The sequence below is a fragment of the Chiloscyllium plagiosum genome, chromosome 1 (assembly GCF_004010195.1).
Source record: "Chiloscyllium plagiosum isolate BGI_BamShark_2017 chromosome 1, ASM401019v2, whole genome shotgun sequence".
Classification (NCBI taxonomy): domain Eukaryota; kingdom Metazoa; phylum Chordata; class Chondrichthyes; order Orectolobiformes; family Hemiscylliidae; genus Chiloscyllium; species Chiloscyllium plagiosum.
Window position 1 is genome coordinate 89,380,858 of NC_057710.1, and position 21,004 is coordinate 89,401,861.

The following is a 21,004-nucleotide window of genomic DNA, read 5'->3' on the forward strand; positions in this document are numbered from 1 at the left end:
CAGCTAGACACACGTTTGAAGTAGAACAATTGATTTCCGCAAATTCAGTCTCATCTGAGGAATGTCAGCTGCAGTTGCTATTTCAAACTGCTGCTGATTTTGCTGGAAAGTTCATTACAGAAGAAAACATTTATTCTCATTAATTTTGAGTCATTCAGCCTCTTAATAAAAATTTGTTCACCTTGTACATTGTTGTGTTTGCATTCTTTGAATTGTGAAATTTTATGTAAGTATTTCTGTTAACAGGGTTTTGTTATAGAACTACTGCTCACTCTTGAGTCTGCCATTGACACATTAGCAGACACAATAAAACAGTATGATCTGCTTTCCGCACTTTCTCAGTAAGTATTTTTGGCTTTATATATGATCTTTGATCATTTGACAATTGACTGTTGTTATCTATTTTATTTTGTATCTGTGTTTAAATGTTATATAGTTTAATCTAAACATATGTCCTTTTTATCTCAACACCTGTAACAAAAGACTTTAGGTATTTGCAAATAGATTATGTGGGTTTTCTGTATCCTGGGATGATATTGATCACACTCATGATCTTTGTAATTCCAGAAGTTTATATCTCCATATAAATTGACAATTTAAGTTATTTGTTTGCAAGCATATTGTTTGGTAAAACACGAGATGAAATGAATCATGATGCAGAAAATCTCTGTGCTGAACAGATTCTTGTAATCTGTACATGTTTTTAGTAACCCAAAGGAGTTCTATTTGAATGCACTTTTATTTTAAAAAAATCACTTGAAATTATCTGCAAGTTTATGGTTCTATTTGGTTTTGAAAATGCAATTGTCATTAAGAATGTGAATTATAATCTCCCATTAGCAGACTTTCGTATTCCAAGTAATTGTTGATGGCCAATTGTCTCACCAGGAAGAGGGAACTAGGCAATGTCATTAGATGACTAGAGTACAATTCACTTCAATAAGATGAGAAAAGAAGTGATTTTAATCCTCCTCACACCCAGCTGAGCTTCTGATCACCCACTTAGTGTAGGGAAATGCGAGAAGAATGTAAAATTGTTCCAGGCATAGCATGGCTTGTTTATTACTCACTGTTTATGGCAACCCCTTTGGCTATGGGTGACTAACCATTGATTGCATTAGTTGTTGGCCTTGAGTCTTTGCGAGGAAGTAAAGGTCTTAACTGAGCCATAAACAGGAAAGACAAAAAAAAGGTTCGAACTTACTGATCAACTGCCAGCAGTTTGCATATGCTTCTATTTTGATAAACCTGTGAACAAATATTTTCAGAATATAATAGACTACTAATGACTGAGTTCACTCTGTGCATATAAATATGATTCTGTATTTGTCACTGGCAGAAATTAATTTTTGTAATATGTCACACTTTGTTAAGGGAAAGTTAAGATTCGGTCAAAGAAATTTAAGCATGATGGTAATCGTAAGATGAATTGATTGCCACAAGATTTTAAAAATAGTCCTGGCTGAAACTAAACATAAACCGTAAAGAAATAATTAGTGTACAGAAAGCAAGTTGTTAAATTCTACATGAGTTTTATTTATGCAGAGTAATATTAATTTGCATGTACCTTAAACATAAAAACTGATGTTTGCATTTGTATTTTTTCTTCATCTTATTATAGAACACATTTAACTGATTCCTTAATGGGCACTAAGTTGGCAGCTAACAGGAAAAGCACTGGACAACTAAACTTAAGCACAAGCCCACTCAGTACCAGTAGTTTCCTGACTCATCATAGTTGTCATACGAGAAGTAACTCTTTACGAGCCAGTCTACTGGGAGACAGACGGTGTGACAGACGTCGAAGTAATACACTGGATATTTTGGATGGGAGGATGAACTATGGTAACCTAGCAAGGACTCGAAGCCTGTCCTCTCTTAGAGAGGGAGAAATGCCAGACCAACAGCCAACTACTGATCCAAGTAGCCTGATGGCTACCATTTTCTGGATAGCTACAGCCCTACTAGAGTCAGACTATGAATATGAATACCTTTTGGCACTAAAACTGCTCAACAAACTGCTCACACAGTTGCCTCTGGATAAAGCAGAGAGTCGGGAGAAGATTGAAAAAGTACAAAGCAAACTAAAGTGGAACAGTTTTCCTGGGCTCCAGCAGTTATTCCTTAAGGGCTTTACCTCATCTTCCACTCAGGATATGACTGTTCATCTCCTGAGTAAACTAATTTCCATCTCTAGACACACTCTGGTGGATCCAGCTCAGGTGGCAGGTATGTTTTATTTTCATTTTCAAGTTTCTTTTCACATCATTCTTACTTTGCCATTAATTATTTCTAAAAAAAATCTTAATACATTAAAATAAAAATTTGGGAATGGTAAAGGAACTATTCACCTTTATCTCCTGTAAAGCTGAGATTCGGACCGGCGTGGCAAAAGCCATGCACGACTTTCACAACTAAGTGAAAAGTGCTGACTAGAAAATAAACATTTTTCACTTCGCCAGTTCCAAACACTAACACCTCTAATAGTCAGATGCTTAACTCTTTTTAATGGGTGGACATAAAAGCTGTACAAAAGTAGGTCTTCAGTTTTGTAAGAGGAGTAACTCTGTGGGCATGAAATAGGAATGTGGAGCAAAGCAAAATCCATAATCTTTTATAAAAGAGAAATGAATATTTGAAAAAGGGCAGTCCCACCAAATTGGAAATTTGAAAATGTTTCTTTCATTTTCAAGAAAGGAGGGAGACAAAACAGTGAAATACAGGGCAGTTAGTCTGATATCAGTCATTGGAAAAATGCTAGAGTCTGTTACTGTGGACATCTCAAGAACATGCTTAGACAAGCATGATATGATTAAGAAAATTTGGCTTCTACTGAAAAACAATCCTGTTTGACAAATTTGTAAGTGTTATTTGAGTAGATAAAGGGAATCTGTAAATGTGGTATACCTGAATTATCAAAAGGCACCATGTAGGTGCTGTACAACTGGTTAAAAGGTGTTGAAAAATGTGTTGCTGGAAAAACACAGCAGGCCAGGCAGCATCCGAGGAGTAGGAGAATCGACGTTTCGGGCATAAGCCCTTCTTCAGGAATCCTGAAGAATGGCTTATGCCCGAAACATCGATTCTCCTACTCCTCGGATGCTGCCTGGCCTGCTGTGTTTTTCCAGCACCACATTTTTCAACTCTGGTCTCCAGCATCTGCAGTCCTCCTGGTTAAAAGGTGCTCATGAGTTGGGTATTAGAGGATTGGATGACAGATATGAAGCAGAGATTGGGCAGACATAGAATCATACAGCACGGAAACAGATCCTTTCATCCAACTTGCCCATGCTAACCAGGTTTCCTAAACTGAACCATTTGTCTGCATATGTCTCTCATCCCACTAAACCCTTCCAATCCATGTACTTGCCCAAATGTTGTCATTGCATCCGCCTCAATCACTTTCTCTGGCAGCTCGTTCCACATACACACCACCCTCTATGTGAAAAAGTTGTCTCTCAGGTCCTTTTTAAATCTTTCCCCTCTCACCTTAAACCTACGACCTCTAGTCGTGGACTCCCCTACCCTGGGGAAAAGACCTTGGATCTTTACTTTTCTGTGTCCTTCATGATTTTATCAACCTTTATAAGGTCACCTCAGCCTCTGACACTCCAGGGGAAAAAAGTCTGTCTATCCAACCTCTCCTTAAAACTCAAACCTTCTACTTTTGGTAACATCCTTGTAAATCTTATTTACACCCTTGCCAATTTAATAATATCCTTCCTGTAATTGGGCAGAATTGTACACAGTACTCCAAATGTGACCATTTCATTGTCTTGTACAGTTGTAATATGGCAACAACTCTACTTGATGCTCTAACTGATGAAGTGGAGGTGCAGATGTTGGACCGAGTGGACACAGTTAAAAATCATACAATCCCAGGTAATAGTCCAACAGGTTTATTTGCAAGTACAAGCTTTAAAAGCTTGTACTTCCAAATCAACCTGTTGGTCTATAACCCTGTTATTGTGATTTTTTGTTTTACTTCTGATTGATGAAAGCAAGCTTGCCAAATGCTGTTTGCACCACCATGTCTACCTGTGACATCACTTTCAAGGAAATATGTACTTGTACCCCTAAGTCTCTCTGTTCAACAACACTCCCAGGGCTCTACCATTAACTGTGTAAGTCCTGTCCTGATTTGTCTTGCCACGATGCAACGTCTAACATTTATCTGAATTAAACTTCACCTGCATTCCTCAGCCCAGTGTCCATCTGATCAAGGTCCCATTTTACTCTTCGATATTCTTCTTCACTATCCACTATGCCAGCAATTTTGGTGTAATCCGTAAACTTACTCACCATGCTTTTTATTCTCATCCAAACCTTTTATATAAATGACAAATAACAGTGGATCCTTGCAGCACATGGTGAATAATAGAGTGCTTGATGTACTGGGGCCTCAGCTGTTTACAATTCTTATGAATAATTTGGATGCAGAAACAAGGAGAATAATATATTTGCGTTTGCTGGATAATACAAAATTAGATGGAAAGAAAAGTTGTGTCAAGGACAGAGTATGCAAAGAGGTATAGGCAGGTTAATGAGCATACACCAAGATGGTGGATGAAGTATAATGTAGTAAAATGTGAAGTTGTTCATTTTTGACAGAAGAATAAATAAAGCACAGCAAAAGCCATATTGGTCTTTGTTGCCAGGGTTTGGACTACAGGAGTAAGGAAAACATTAAAAAACTGGAAAAATGGTGTGTGTCATTTTAGTTCCTATATTTATGAAAGGATGTCAAGCCAGTTCTGCTATAACATGTGTCTCTTCAACGCTAATTGGCTGTAATGCGACTGAAAAATTTAGACCATTATTTGCAGAACATGAACTTTCCTTAACTGTATTCACCACAATGCAATTCTGACCCCATTAGTTTTAATGGTGCTGCTATTGTGCGATTTTTCTTAGAACACAAGATTGCACAAAAATGGAACTATCGTGTTATATAAGAAAGTACTGAATTTGCATTGGAAACATAGCAGTAAAGGTTCACTAAAATGCTACCTGAGATGAAGACCTATCTCTCTGAAGTGAGGCTGAATAAATTAGGCCTAAATTCTCAAAAATGTAGAAGAATAACAGGTGATCTCATTTAGGCATATCAGATTCTGAAGGTTAAAAATCACACAACACCAGGTTATAGTCCAACAGGTTTAATTGGAAGCACGCTAGCTTTCGGAGTGCCACTCCTCCTTCAGGTGGTTTTGGTGCTTAGTAGAGAAGATGCTGAAAGATTACTTCTATTGGTTGGAGGACTATAAAACACAAGGGCACAGCCTTAGGATAAAGGACTGATTCTTTATCACTGAAGTGTGAACAACTTAATGAGAGTTGCAAATCTATGGATTCCTATCCCAAGGAGTGTGGATGCTCCTCTTTTGAATATATTTAAGTTAGAATAAACAGATTTTGCTTGCTTACAAAATCAATGGAAGTGGGAAATCAGCATGAAGTTGAACTTGAAGCCTAAAATCAACAATGTATATGTTAATTGATGGAGCAGGCTTGATGCACCGTAAGTCCATTCCTGTTTATATTTCATGTACTCTTGTGATGGACTGAGGGGCCTCCTGTACTGTGAAGCTCTATGATAGGCCGAGCAGATGTGCTTTGTGGTATGCATTAGATTATATCTTCCTGCTCTCATTTACCTGATTCAGAAATTCAATGTAAATTGGTCAAATTCGCAAGATGTTTAAGTAGATTGAGAAGTTGACTTTAAAGTAGTTAAGAAACCACCAATAAAATGTGAAGGTAAAGTGAGCAGAAACAGCTGCAACTAGTCAAGCGAAAGAATTTCAATGCAACTCAATAGTTGCAAGAGAGAATAAAGTCAGGGTTTTGATCACTGCTTCAAAAAGTGGAGAAAATGTTGGAGCAAACCTGGGAATGAGTGTTAACTTCACTTTAACCATGTTCAATCATTGCAGAGCAGCAAGCAAAGCAAATAGAATGATGAGCTTTCTTGCCTAAACAGTTGAACACAGGTCTGATAAAAACAAAGTACAATAAAGCTACCTATTCTTGAAATGTGAAATGGTCTTTATATTACATGTGCCTTAGTGGTTGTAAAGGAATGAGATTCAATCCTTTTTACAAATTCTAACATTTGTAGTTTGTTTCCTTTCTTTTCAAACATAGACCAGCTACTATTCCCATTGAATTTTCTTTAGTTGTGATAACTTGTAATCAGGTAGATTATAAAACTATTGGGAGATGTGACAGATTAATGCCAAATTTAAACTGGCATATATTGACTACTTTGTAAGAGACATGTCTACGTCTTACATGAGATATATACTTAGGAATTTAGATATTAACAACAAAGAACATCCCAATTTTGTACGTCAGTCACTTGTAGACAGATCCTCATCAGGATAGAACTGGATTGATTAATTATTCAAAGTTTGCATGATCGTCAGTACAAGATACAGATACTTTGTTAGAAATGGCATATTGTGGTGTCCTCCTAATAAAGAAATTAGCATCCTTGATGTGGAAGGCTCCTTTGACATAAAATTTATAACTGCTTCTTTTCTTTGGTTCACTCGGTGCAACTGTATTTACAGGTGATTTTGGTGAGTCAGAACTCAGAGTCCAGAAGTAAATATAAAAAGCTCATCAAAAGACTCGGCTTAAAGTATTAAAGTGAGAGTTAAGTACTGTATTGCTTTTTTGCATGCTGGCTTAACTTGCTTCTTGGTGTATTTCATATTTTCAATAAACAGTTTGCAGTTTGTCCTGAAATGTATTCCTGATAGTGTGATGCTTTCTCAGCAATTTGTATTCTTCCCCTGTTGTCAACATCTTGGGTGTTACCATTGACTAGAAACTGAACTGGACTCACCACATAAATACAGTCGCTACAAGAATAAGTCAGAGACTAGGAGTCCTACAGCAAGCAACTCACCTCCTAATTACATGTATCCTGCCCATCATCTAGAGGCAAGAGTTAAGAGTGTGATGGCATACTCTTCACTTGCCTGGATAGTTGCAGCTCCAACAACATCAAAAAGCTTGACATCACCCAGAACAAAACACCCTGTTTGATTGGCATCGCATCCACAAAGATACGGTCACTCCATCACTAATGCTCAGTCACAGCATTGTGTACTATCTACAAGATGCACTGCAGATATTCATCGAAGAAGTTCACCAAAATCCTTCGAAATCCATAGCCACTTCTATCTAGAAGGACAAGGGCAACAGACACATGGGAATTCCATTACCTGCAAATTCCCCTCCAAGCCACTCGCCATCACATTCTTAACTTGTACCTTGTGGATGATGGACAGGCTATGAGGAGTCAGGAGGTGGGTTACTTGCTGCACTGACCAGTTACTTCCTAGTCAGTGTCCTGCTCTTGTAGTCACTGTATTTATATGGCTTGTCCAGTTCAGTGTCCAGATAATGATAACTGTGAGGATGTTGATGGTGGGGGAGTACCACTCACCTTCCTGACTTGGAAATATATTGTATTCCTTCTGTCCTGATGGGTCAAAATACTGAAATTAGCTCCCTAAACAGCATTGTCGGTCTACCTACAGCACATGGACTGCACCAGTTCAAGAAGGCAGCTCGCCACCAACTTTTTAAGAGCAACTTGGGGCAGGCTATAAATGCTGGCTTAGCCAGGGACACCCACATGCCATGAGCGAATTTTTAAAAAAAACAAGAGTAAACTTTGTTTTTCCCTACTCAGTCATGATGGGATCTTTGTTAGCTCTGCATCCAAGAATAAAATGCATGAGGATAGCTTGGAACCTTCCTTTATACTTAGCTGTGATCTATGATGAAGAGCTATTTCAAAATGTAACCATTTTAAAACCATACACAGATTAGCTCATTACTCTTAATCTTTCACAATAAAAATATGGGCATTTATGTTGTTACTCGCCTTTTTTACCTGTAAAATGCTTTAAAAACTACCTGATTCTCCAGTTGGTCTGATAATTATTTCAGGTGGAGTTCCATCATCGTAGCAAGCTGTAATGGAATTGCTTGGGAAATTTAAAGATTCCATTGGCCAATTCCACTATGCATGGGACCTTCTGAAAATATCCATTTAAATCGGAGAATTTGAAATGTTCTACTGATATTAAATAGTTACCCAAGAACCATTAGACTATTAAATACACAGTCCAACTCCTGAGAAACTATTCAACTAACCTCCTATAACATACCTCACCCGGACTCAACCCCCTTCCCCAACCACCTCTCTCTTCAGACCCAATATGCCAGCGCCCCCTGCGATGGGATCTCACCCTCACCTTCCTCCACTGCTGGATCCAGTGCCCCTTGCAGAGTCCTCAGTGACCTGATTCCTCCACCAACACTGATGTAACTAACATTCCATCACTTACAGGGCCCCATAGTCACCTAGCACCTTACTCCATAGCCACGGCATAGTATCCACCCAGCACCCTAAGCCCACATTTACCTTGCGTACTTTTCACTTGACAGCAGCTATCTGTGATTCTGGAGCTTTAAATTTCAGAATACAGCAGCTTTGCAAAAGTGAGCATAGTTATTATTTCCTGTGCGGACTGCCAGAATAGAAGTTTGGCTCTGCATTTCTGAAGGTGCTCAAATCACCATCTCCAGTTGGAAATGTGGAGCTCTTTCATGGCATAAAAACGGAGCAGAGTAGCAATTTACTTGAGATTTCCAGTCTTCAGAAAACCTGACTCCACGTTTACACACTACATTTCCAAATTCAGTTCTCCTGTAAGAGAGATCTGACATTGGGATCTAGTAGTGGGGTTATGCAAGGCTATAAAAAAGAAAATTGTATTCTGGGTTTTATACTTAAGCACATTTAATGTTGTTAAAAATATTAAATTGATGCTTAACTTTGGTTAGGCCTGGGAACAATAACAGCTGTTCAGAAAGCTAATCATAAAATATTAATAGAACAGACCTTGTAAGAATATTTTGATATATTCTGTTGAGGATTTGCAAAAACAATTCAAAATATTTATTTTATTAAAGTTTCTTCCATGGGATTTGAGCATTTCCAGCAAGGCCAATTGTTGGCACATTGCTTGCTGATTTGAATATCCTATTGTAGATATTAGAACGCTGGAAATAGCAGTGAGAAAGCACTAGAATTACACTAGAAATCAGAGATTGTGAGAAAAGGCTGAAAATTTTGTTTAGAAACAGATGTTAAGTGATTTAAGATAGAAATTAAGAAGAGGTTGAATTAACATTTTTTTAAAAATTGGAAAACTTGAGAAGATAAAATAAGTTTTCTGGAGATTGTAGGATCAGGATTATTACGGCAGAACTGAACAGGCAAGTATGATTTTATTTTTTGCAATGAGTTTCTGTTAGAACATGCAACGCTTTTCCACATGTGGTTATTGCTTACAACTGAATCGGATAATATTGAAATTATTTTTGAAAAGCATTGAGAAAATGCAGGATGCTTGGTTTCGATTCAAAACCAAGCTGAAGAAGTAGTCTTAAGTATTGTGGACCAAAGGTGGTCAGGTGCTGTAGTTTTACATTCCATGATTCATAAATAGGCCTGGGAACAATAACAGCTGTACAGAAAGCTAATCATGAAATATTAATAGAACAGACCTTGTAAGAATATTTTGATATATTCTGTTGAGGATTTGCAAAAACAATTCAAAATATTTATTTTATTAAAGTTTCTTCCATGGGATTTGAGCATTTCCAGCAAGGCCAACATTTCTACCCATCCCTTATTCCTTTTGAACTGTGTGGCTTGTTAGACCTTATCAAAGGGCAATTGAGGGTTAGCCACATTACTGTCGGTTGGAGTCACATGTAGGCCAGACCTTCTCTAAAGTAACTTAGTGAACCATGCGGGTTGATACAATAATCGATTATGGTTGTCATGATCATCATCATTACTGAGTCTAGCAAATACTTGAGTGTCTGGATTATTAGCCGGGTGATGTTACCACTATATCACCAGCTCCTGAAATCTTAAATTTGTTGTGTTCATGCCTGCTTCTAGCTTTGTTAAAGCAATATAATTTTAAGTTTCTGACCAAAATCAAAAGATCTAACTTAGTTGAATGGACATCTTTATTTCTATCCAAAAATCTTCACTTTACAAAACTGGTAGGAATTTAATATAACTTGATTCATGAACATTTGATTCACTGCGAACTGATTAGAATTAATGGCAATTTCAATAATTACAAGAAAAGTAGTAAATACACTTTTGGAGAGGAATTTTCTAGCTTTGTTGCCTTCGCTTGAAAAGAATCTATCTAAATAAGAATTCCAGTTTCACTAGTCAAGTAGCAATTTAAATCTCAGTTCATTTAGTAATGTGAATTACTTTGTTAATATTTTCTATAGGTGGAGTATTAACCTCTATGCGGTCTAATTTATGTGCATTTATTTATTATTCCTGATTATGACATGATCTGTATTTGACCAGACTTATATTTATTTTTCAGGGTTCCCATTAAATATTCTGTGCCTGCTACCTCATTTAGTTCAACATTTTGATAACCCTACCCAATTCTGCAAGGAAACCGCTGACAGAATAGCAAAGGTATGTACATAATTATGAACGAGTACATAAATATTGGAAGGCTGAAAATAAACTCCATCTTGAAAATATTCAAAAATTGAGCCTCCACAGCTCTCTAGGACAGAGAATTTAAAAGATTCTCTCCTTAACGGCTTGACAGAGTACATGCTGAGAGGATGTTTTCCCCTCATGGAACACTGTCATACTCCTGTTCCTATTTGTGAAGGCCTTTTTGCATTCCATCTATGGCAAATACAAAGGAACCTCGATTATCCAAACAAGGTGGACGGGCACTATTCATTGGGATAACCAATAATTTGGATAATCGATTTTACCTTAAACATGGGAAGCCACACTGATCTAATGCTGTGCTGTATTGGAGAATTTGTTTAAATCTATGATTTTAATGAGTCTGCCATTTAAGCCAATTAATCCTTGCAGTCTGCAAGTTACAGGTTAAAATGAGAAGGACTTACCATCACATAAATACTGTATATCAAATCCCAGCATTAAACAAGGTCCTGAACATTTTCCACGATTGCAAGAGCACTTGTCAGTTTCTGGGAATTCAGTCTCATGATACAAAGATAGAAGCATCGCCTCGCGCGTGCATTTATGTTTGCTGCCTTTTTTTTAAATAACAGCCCGATAAAGTGAAGGGAATACCCTGTACTGTAAAACACTTACTTTTGCAAAGGGCTGTGTAACAACCCTTACCTAAAAGATATCCAGTTGCTGATGCTTGAGCTGCTTGTGTTTCTTTGTTTTTGCCAGCGTTTTCACATGTTCTTCAGTACAGGTAAATCGATTACACTTACCTCTTTGATGTAACTTTTTTTGGGACCTTGAAATCATCTTCAGATATTCCGAAATTTGGGTAATCGATATACGGATAATCGCGGTTCCTCTGTATATCTTTTCTTAGGTAAATAGACCAAAATTGGACACACTGCTTCAGATGTGGTCTTATCAAGGCTGTATTCAGTTGCAATAAGACATCTTTCCTGTTGGATGCACTCAAATTCTCTTGTATTAAGGCTAGTATATCACTAGCTAACTTAATTGTTTGCTGTAACTGTATTATAACATTCACTTACTCATGAACAAGGATTTCCAGGTTCCTTTCAAGTCCAACATTTCCTGCCCTTTTATTATTTAAGATAGATATTGTGTTTTTGTTTTTTGCTTAACAAAGCGATGACCTCACACTCTCCAGCATTCAAACCTATGAACTGGGAGCAGAAGTAGACCCTTGATCCTACTCTGTCATTTTCATCATGGTTAATCTAATTACTTTTATATTGCCACCTACTAACTATGCCAATTCACCCCTTTACTTATCAAGAACCACCATCTTTACATTAAAAATATTTAGACTCTGCTTCTGCTGCCATTGGAAGAAGAATGTTCAAAAGATTCTCAACCCTCTCTCAGCAGGCCTATCCCTTACCTAATATGGCATTTCACTTTAGCTAGCTCTCCTTTTCATATCCTTTATTGCTTGTTTTTTAATGTTAAAATACTAGTCTTGAAACAACTTTTCTCACCCTCAAATTGAATGTGAAATTCAATGATATTATGATCACTATTACCAAAGGATACTGTAAGGTCACTAATAATTCTGTCTGTATTCTTATCTGCCAGATTTTTAGACTATCACTTAGTGTCTCCAAATTCCCTTGAAGTGTCTTTATACCCTCCTCATAATTTTCACTCCCACCTCATGTTATGTCATATACAAATGTGGAAATGGTACATTTTAAATCCCTGATCTAAATGATTGATATAGATTGTGAATAGCTGGTAACCAGGGAAAGCGATGGCTATTAATCCAGAGACCCAGGTAATGTTCTGCGGACCCGAGTTCAAATCCTGCCACAGCAGATGGTGGAATTGGAATTCAATTTTAATAAATCTGGAATTAAGAATTGACTGATGACCATGAAATAGCTGAAACCTTCCCATCTGGTTGTCTTAACATCCTTCAGGGATGGAAATCTGCCGTCTTCATCTGGTCTGGCCTACATGTGACTCCTGACCCACAGCAATGTGGTTGACTCTCAATTGCCCTCTGAAATGGCCTAGCAAGCACCTGGCATACCTGAATGAGGTATCAACCTGGAGATGCCACCAAACAGGATAACTTGCATGCCAAACAACACAAGCAGCAAGTGATAGTGCTAAACAATCCCACAACCAACCGATCAGATCTAAGCTCTGCAATCCTGCCACATCCAGTTCTGAATGATGGTGAACGATTAAACAACTCCTAGGCAGAGGAGGCTCCACAAATATCCCTGTCCTCAATGATGGAAGAGCCCAGCACATCTATGCAAAAGATAAGGCTGAAGCATTTGTATCAATCTTCAGCCGGAGGTTCCAAGTGGATTCATCTCGGCTTCCTCCAGTGGTCCCCAGCATTAAGATACCAATCTTCAGCCAATTTAATTCACTTCATTTAATATTAAGGAATGGCACTGGATATTGCAAGGCTACTAGCCCTGACATCATTCCAGCAATAGTACTGAAGATTTCTGCTCTAGAATTTGCCACTCCAACCTTGCCAATTACCGCCACATCAGTCTATTCTTGGTCATCAGTAAAACAATGGAAAGTGTCATCAACAGTGGTGTCAAGCTACAGCTGCTCAGCAATGACCTGTTTAGTGATGCCCAGTTTGGGTTCCACCAGTGTCATTCAGCTCCTAACCTTGGTTCAAGCATGGACAAAAGAGCTGGATTCTTGAGGTGAGAGTGACAGCCTACTTAACATCAAGGCTGCATTCAACTGCATGTGGCATCAGAGTGCCCTGGTAAAATAGGAATCAGTGGGAATCTGGGGGCAAACTGTCTGGTGGTTCGAGTCATACCTGACACACAGGAAGATGGTTGTGGTAGTTGGTGGTCAGTTATCTCAGCTCCAGGACATCTCTGTAAGAGTTCCTCAGGATAATGACCTAGGCCAAACCAACTTCAGCTGCTTCATCAATGATCTTTCCCTCCATCATAAGGTCAGAAGTAGGGATATTTGCTGGTGATTGCACCATGTTCAGTACCGTTTACAACTCTGTTACTGAAGCAATCCATGTCCAGATGCAGCAAGATCTGGACAATATCCAGGTTTGGGCTGACAAGTGGCAAATAATCTTTACACCACACAAATGCCAGGCTATGACCATCATCATAGAGGTAATCTAACTACCGCCCCTTGACATTCTATGGTGTTTCCATGTTTCCATCTCCCACTGTCAATATCCTAGGGGTTATCAGGAATTGACCAGAAACTCAACTGGACTCGCCACATAAAAACAGTGGCTCCAAGAGCAGGTCAGAGGCTAGGAATACTGCAGCGCATAGCACACCTCTTGACTTCCCAAAGTCTATCCACTATCTACAAGGCACAAGTCAGGAGTGTGATGGAATATTCTGCACTTGCCTGGTTGAGTGCAGACCCAACAGCACACCAGCTTGGCAACATTCAGGACAAAGCAGCCTGCTTGATTGGCACTATATTCACAAACATCCACTCCCTCTACCACTGATGCTCAGTAGCAGCAGTGTGTATTATCTACAACATTTACTGCAGGAATGCACCCAAGATCCTCAAAGCACCTTCCAAACCCATGACCGCTTCCATCTAGAAGGACAAGGGCAGCAGATACATGGGAACACCACCGTCTTCACGTTCTCCTACAAACCACTCCGCATCCTGACTTGGGAAGGAACAACGGGTCAAAATCTTGGAATTCCCTCCCTAATGGCATTGTGGGTCAACCCACAGCAGGTGGACTGCAGCGGTTCAAGAAGGCAGTTCATCAACACCACCTTCTCAAGGGCAAATAGGGACAGGCAATAAATGCTGGCAAGCAAGTGATGCCCACATCCCACAAACGAATAAATAAAAAGAATATTTGTTCCTGTGTGAAAATATTAGAGCCCATTATAAAGGATGTAATAGCAGAGCAATTGGAAATTCATAGTATGATCAAGCACAATCAGCATGGCTTCAAGAAGAGGGAATCATGCCTGACAAACTTATTAGAGTTCTTTGAGGAAGTAACAAGCAAACTAGATGAAGGGGAAGCAGTGGATGCTTGATGTTTCAGTCGGATTTGATAAGTTACTGTACATCTAATAAAATAAGAGCCCATGATGTTAGAGTATATTAGCACCAGCTACCTGACTAAGGAACAGCACGCCAAAAGATCGTACTTCTGAATAAAGCTGTTGGACTAAAACCTGGTGTTGTTTGACTTTTAACTTTGTCCACCCCAACACCAGCACCTCCACACCATATATTAGCATGGATAGACAATTACCTAACTAATTGAAGATGAGAGTAATGGGCTAAGGGGTCATTTTCATGAGTGCAGTCTGTAATTGTGGAATGCCCCAGGGTTCACTGCTGTAGCTGCAGTTATTTACAATAAATGTTAATGATTTGGATCAGGAAAGAGAATGTTTGGTAGCCATGTTTGCATGTGGCACAAAAATAGATGGGAAGACAAGTGGTGAAGATGACACAAAGCATCTACCAGGGTTATAGATGAGTTAAACAAGTGTGTATAAATGTGGCAGATGGAATTTAATTTGGGAAAATGGTACTTTTACACTGGCAGGAAGAGTTGAGATGAATATTATTTAACTGAAGAAAGACTGCAGAAAGTTACAGCACAGATCTTACAGCATCTTGGAATCCTCATGTATAAATACCAAAAAGCTAGCATATAAATTCAGCAGGTAATAAAAACAGCAAAAGAAGTATTGGTCTTGAAATCAAAGGGAATGGAGTGTAAAATAGGGCAGTCTTAATAAAACCATGCAAGGCATTTGTCAGACCTTATTTGGAATACTGCTAAGAGGTTTGGGCCCCTTATCTAAAGATAAATATGCTGGTGTTGGAGGCAATCCAGAGAAGGTTCATAGGCTAATTCTGGGTATGGAGGGACTGTATTATGAGGAGAGATTGAGTCTATAGTCATTGGGAGTTTAGAAGATTGACAGGCGATCTCATCGAGACATAGAAAACTGTTAGAGGACCTGACAGGTTAGGTGTGGAAAGCTTGTTCTTCTCATGGAAATGTCCAGGACCAGCGAGTATAATCTCAGAATAAAAGGTCACCCTTTTAAATCAGAAACTAGGAGGAATGTCTGCTCTAGGGTGGTGAACTTGAGGATTTCTTTACCGCACAGGTAGCGATTGAGTTGTCAAGTTTATTTAACAGTAAGTTATACAGATTTTTAATCAGTAAAGAAAGTGAGGGTAATGGGGAAAAGGCTGGAAAATGGAGCTAAGTATTAATAAACCATGATCGAATTGAAAGATGGAGCTGACTTGATGAGCTGAATGGCCTGTATCTACTCCTTGGTCTTATGGTCTAAATCTAAATCTTAATTTTTTACAAGGTCCACATACCCTTTTGGAAATCAAATACCCGAGGATTATTAGTAATAATCTTAGAACAGAATTTTTAATGTAAAAACAACATAGTTGTGGATGCTGGAAATCTGAAATAAAAACAGAAATTATTGAATTGAATGATTTATTGTCACTTGTATTTATCAAATAAATACAGTGAAAAGTGTAATATGTCGCTCTGCTCCGGCGTCATTTTGACTTAGAGAAGATATTAAGATATTAAACTGAAATTAAAATAGAAGATTTAAATATAAGTAAAAATAGAGTCATCTTCCTCCCACCTTGTGCTTTGCTCAATATTGAGTGGGGAGGTCTCCATAAAGTGCTCTGGGCCCACCAGTGCCCCTGCATTACAAGCCATTCCAGGAGTACCAATTCAGACCTTCCACATGGTGACTAAAGCCCAATATCTCTGATTCTGATGCTGACCGCAGATGCTGCCTTCTCCACTGACATCACTGGGGTGCCCATTTTGCCATCACTCGTCCAACTCCAACAGTGGATCCAATTAATATCAAAGTTACCAATCATCAGACACTATCTTTCGCTGCTGGGCCCATCACACCGACATCACCAGCACATATGTCGCAGCCACCAGGTCTTGTGTTTACTCTTCCACCAACTGCTCTGCCATGGTCTTACTGGAATCTTCTGCCACAAGTTCACCCTGGACCCACTCGAGTATGCCCTGGTTTCAGTCACCGCGATCAAGCTCTTCACAGGAGGTAAGTACAAGAAAAAAAAGGAAAACAGAAAAAAAGAAACGAAAAGGAAAGCAGATGGAGTGGATGAGACACGGACTCAGGAGCCTTATGCCGCTACCACCCTGGAATATTATTATGGAAAATTATGGGAAAAACCCATTCAGTCAAGCAATGCTTTTTTTCAAAGAGAAACAAGGTGAACCAGTTCCAAAGAACAGTAATTTTCAACTCAAAAATGTTAATTCTAATTCTTTCTCCACAGATCATTCTAGTTGATAAGTTTTTTAAAGGATCTTTGAAGTGGCACTGAAAAAAGAAACAGAGGCTGAAATCGTGGACACTCTGGCATTGTATTGAGGTAACAAAAAGTTTTCAAGGTTTTAATGTCTGTACCTGTCATGTTTTTGTCTTAGGTCTGTGCAGAAGAAAAAACCGTCACGCTTTCGAACCTGGCTCACATGATGAGCCTTTATAGCACACACAGTTATTCACGGGACAGTGCAAATTGGATTAATGTGGTTTGCCGATACCTACATGATGCATTCTCAGACATCACTTTGAACCTGGTCACTTACTTAGCTGAGGTAATTTTCCTTTTTTTTGTTTATCTAGTCGACATGTCTCTTTGTCGAGTTTGTCTGTGTTAAAGCATAGAAGAAATATTAACCTGCATTGTTTTCTTAAATTGTTGACTGGTGTTATACAAGACCCAGACTACTTAACCTCATTTTTATTGAAGAATTCATCATGTCACTCTTTGAGTTAATTGTCTGGTTCCCTCCCAGACCTCAATGTCCATTCCAGGTTCTCAACTTGTCAGTTATTTTCTCCATTTAACACACAGCACTTGTGCTGATGATTTTATTCTATATTTACGAATTTCCTTCAGATCTTATGTTCTTGGTATTTGTAATTTTCATCACAATGTCTGAATCATCTCAGTTTTAATATTTGTTTCTTTCAATTCAATTGACTTAAGCTTTCCACTTTTCCAACTAGAGTACTGAAGCACTGGACTTTTAAAATAATGGCTGTCTGTGGTACATTACGTTTGCCATGCATCTCCTAAACTCCTATTTTGTCATCGCACATTTACATCGACAACTGTATGTCACTACCAATGGATGGAACATCATAAACTCCACATTCTGAAAGTCCAGATACTTATACCTGTGATGCAAGCAGAAAGAAGTTTGTTTTCCCATAATGAGATATGAGCAAGGCCATAGGAGAGCCAGTAAATTTCCTTGAAACTTTAATTGCAAAATACACAAGGGTGTATTTTGAACGCCACAGTATGTTTATGACGTCACCTTTGCTTGTGCATTGCTGGTAGCAATGAATGCAAATTGCATTTTTAAAATGCTATGGATTTTTTTTGTTTGAAATTACACTGAAATGCCTGTATAGGTATTACTTCTGTGCTATTTTTCTCAACAGCTATTAGAAAAGGGCCTAACTAGTATGCAACAGTCATTGCTACAGATTATCTATAGCCTTCTGAGTCATATTGATCTGTCTGGAGCTCCAGTAAAACAGTTCAATTTGGAAATCATGAAGATCATTGGGAAGTATGTGCAGGTTAGTCATAAAAATAAATCTTGTGCTAAAGCTTATCTCATTTCTGAGCTGCAGTACAATTACTTGGAGCATTTTCATTTTATTATTTAATTAATACAAATCCCCAGAGCTAGCACTAGACTTCTCATTTGTTGAACTTAAGGTGATTAGCCTACTGCTTACTCTGTAGAGGGTATGTACCTGAGCAATGTGCAATCTCGTTTGTCTCTCTGTGTGAGTGCTGAGGGGTTTAAACATGGCCCTGCGGTTGATGACATGGGATAGACACAAAACCCCATAATCTTTCCTGCAGATGCTAGAAATGTGTAATGAAATCAGAAAATAATCCTATGTGTTTGTATTCTATGTTGAGTCTATAAGGTCAATCAAGAGGTAAGCTGATATACTTTAAGCTTATACTGAGGTTTATTGGTGCAGTGTTAGATGTTGAGGACATGAGATTTGAATGAGACACAATTTTAAAAAAAAATGTCAGTAAGCTTTGCAGTTCTGTCAAGTGAATTATGTACAGTTTCACACTGGTATCTAAGTGCAAATGTTTTGAGACCATTTAAATTATCATGTTAATTCAAATCTGAGCTTCAATTAGATTTTATGATTATATTCAGGAAAAAGAATAGTCTGAGGAAACAGGGAATGTTCAACTTCATTCTGTCATTAACGAAGCAATTCAAAACATGAGTACTTCATCACAGACCTCGGTGGAATTCTTAATTGATTGGCCATGCATGGAATGATTTGACCTCTTGTGCCATCTTCTATTGCAAACACATCTTAAAATTTGAGACACGGTTTGTTGCATTTCAAATTAAACTGTGAGCACTCAAAACACGAGATTAAAATTTCTGGAAAATGAAACAAGACAACTTTTTAAATTATGTGTAGTGCTTTTCGCAATTCCTATGTTGCCTCCAAGCTTTCGGAGTGCCGTTTCTTCATCAGGTCACAATCACCTGATGAAGGAGCGGTGTTCCGAAAGCTAGTGTGCTTCCAATTAAACCTGTTGGACTATAACCTGATGTTGTGTGATTTTTAACTTTGTACACCCCAGTCCAACACCGGCATCTCCAAATTATGTTGCCTCAGGAAGATTTGAATTCAGCATGAATGGCTGTTGAGCAACTGTGTAAAGCAACAAACATTTTCAACGTTTTTTTTCTTTGATTTGTTTTTAGAGTTATCCTTTGGAATGCACCACTACAAGAAGTGCAGTGTATGAGCTTTTCATGAAATGTTTTGTCATTTCAACTATTTTTACTTACCTCACTAGAATAGATCCTCACAGAAAAAACTAAGCAAATATCTAGATTGTTATTAAAAGAGCCAATTAATAATTAGATTGAGAAGTCAGATGTTTAAGACAATGATTTTAATAACAAGGCACTTAGTTATTTATCTGGTATATGGAGAAGCTTGTGAATTCAGTGATTGCTATAAATTTTGGGCTGACAATATTTGGACTTGCTGTTATCCTCCATGACCATTTAACTCTGAAAGGGTTTTGATGGAATTTCAACTATCAGTTGAGTATGTACAATTGTTAAAGTGAGTAATAGATTGGATGGATGCAATGGATTGGGGAAGGATGCAGAATTTGATATTTCTGATAACGGTATGTCGTACATTGAAGGAAATATATTTTTGTGGAATATTCTGTACGGATGATGGGAAAACACATGCAGAAACCAAGCTCTGCTTTTAGAACTGGAGCATAAGGTTGGGGAGTTACATTTTTACATTTTTTTGTTTTAAAGAAATAGTGCTAGCTGCATAGTATTTATCCTGATCTTATCATTCTTATGAAGAGATGAATTAGGAGCAGGAATAGGCCCTTCAGCCATTCTAACCTGCTGCAGCATTGATAAAACTTATGTCTAATCTGATTATAACCTCAACTCTACATTTCCACCTAACTAAAATAACCATTGACTCTGTTAGTCTAAAGTCAATCTTCATCTGCTTTAAAAATCTTAAATTTTTCCATTTTCATTGCTTTAAAGGGAAAAGAACTCCAAAGACTTTCAACCACCTGAGAAAAAAACCTCCTCATCTCAGTCTTAAAAATGGAATTCCTGACTTTAAAACTGTTTCCGTAAAGTCAAATCTGTCTCACAAAGTAAAACATCTTTTTCAGATTTCACACTCATTTCCCCCCTTCAGGATTGTGTATGTTTCAACAGGATAACTTCCTGTCAACTCCAATGGGTACAGGTCAAGCCTGTCCAATCTTTTTTCATGTATGAATTACCTCCTCTGATCCTTACCTACTCCCTTTACTAACTACTAACCCAGGTTCAGTTGAGTGAACCTTCTCTGAACTGACTCTAACACACTTGCACCCTCCCTGAAATAAGGGGACCAAAACTGCACATACACTCAAGATGTGCCCACACCAATGCTATTTGCAACTACAGCAAAACATGCCTACTTTTATATTGCATTGCCCTTCGAATAAGTGACAACATTCCAGTTGTCTGTCAATTCACTCACTGTGGCTGCAGACTCATTTTGTGATTCATGTACCAGAGCACCCAAATCCCTTTGTAGCATCAATTTTCTACAGTCCTGCCATTTAACTAATATGCTACTTTTCTATTCTTCCTGCCAAAGTCGACAAGGTTACATTTTCTTTTATTACACCTGTCAAATTTTGCTTCGCTCAATCAATCTATTTATATCCCTTTACGGACTCATTACAATCTTCTTCGTAACTTGCGTTCCCACCAATCTTTGTACCTCCACAAGTTTAGCAACCATAGATTCGGTCTTTTCATCC

General features: G+C 38.2%; 1 protein-coding gene across 14 annotated transcripts in view; it reads left to right on the forward strand.

The window, feature by feature from the left end:
* The window catches only part of fryl (furry homolog, like), a 474,538-nt gene that overhangs the window by 359,994 nt on the left and 93,540 nt on the right, over positions 1–21,004 (forward strand). For all 14 annotated transcript variants that reach the window (XM_043691269.1, XM_043691279.1, XM_043691242.1 and 11 more), the window contains 5 exons: positions 247–341; positions 1,622–2,229; positions 10,449–10,546; positions 17,061–17,231; positions 18,088–18,228. In XM_043691269.1, coding sequence (XP_043547204.1) covers positions 247–341; positions 1,622–2,229; positions 10,449–10,546; positions 17,061–17,231; positions 18,088–18,228 — 1,113 coding nt within the window. The remainder of the gene's footprint in view (positions 1–246; positions 342–1,621; positions 2,230–10,448; positions 10,547–17,060; positions 17,232–18,087; positions 18,229–21,004) is intronic.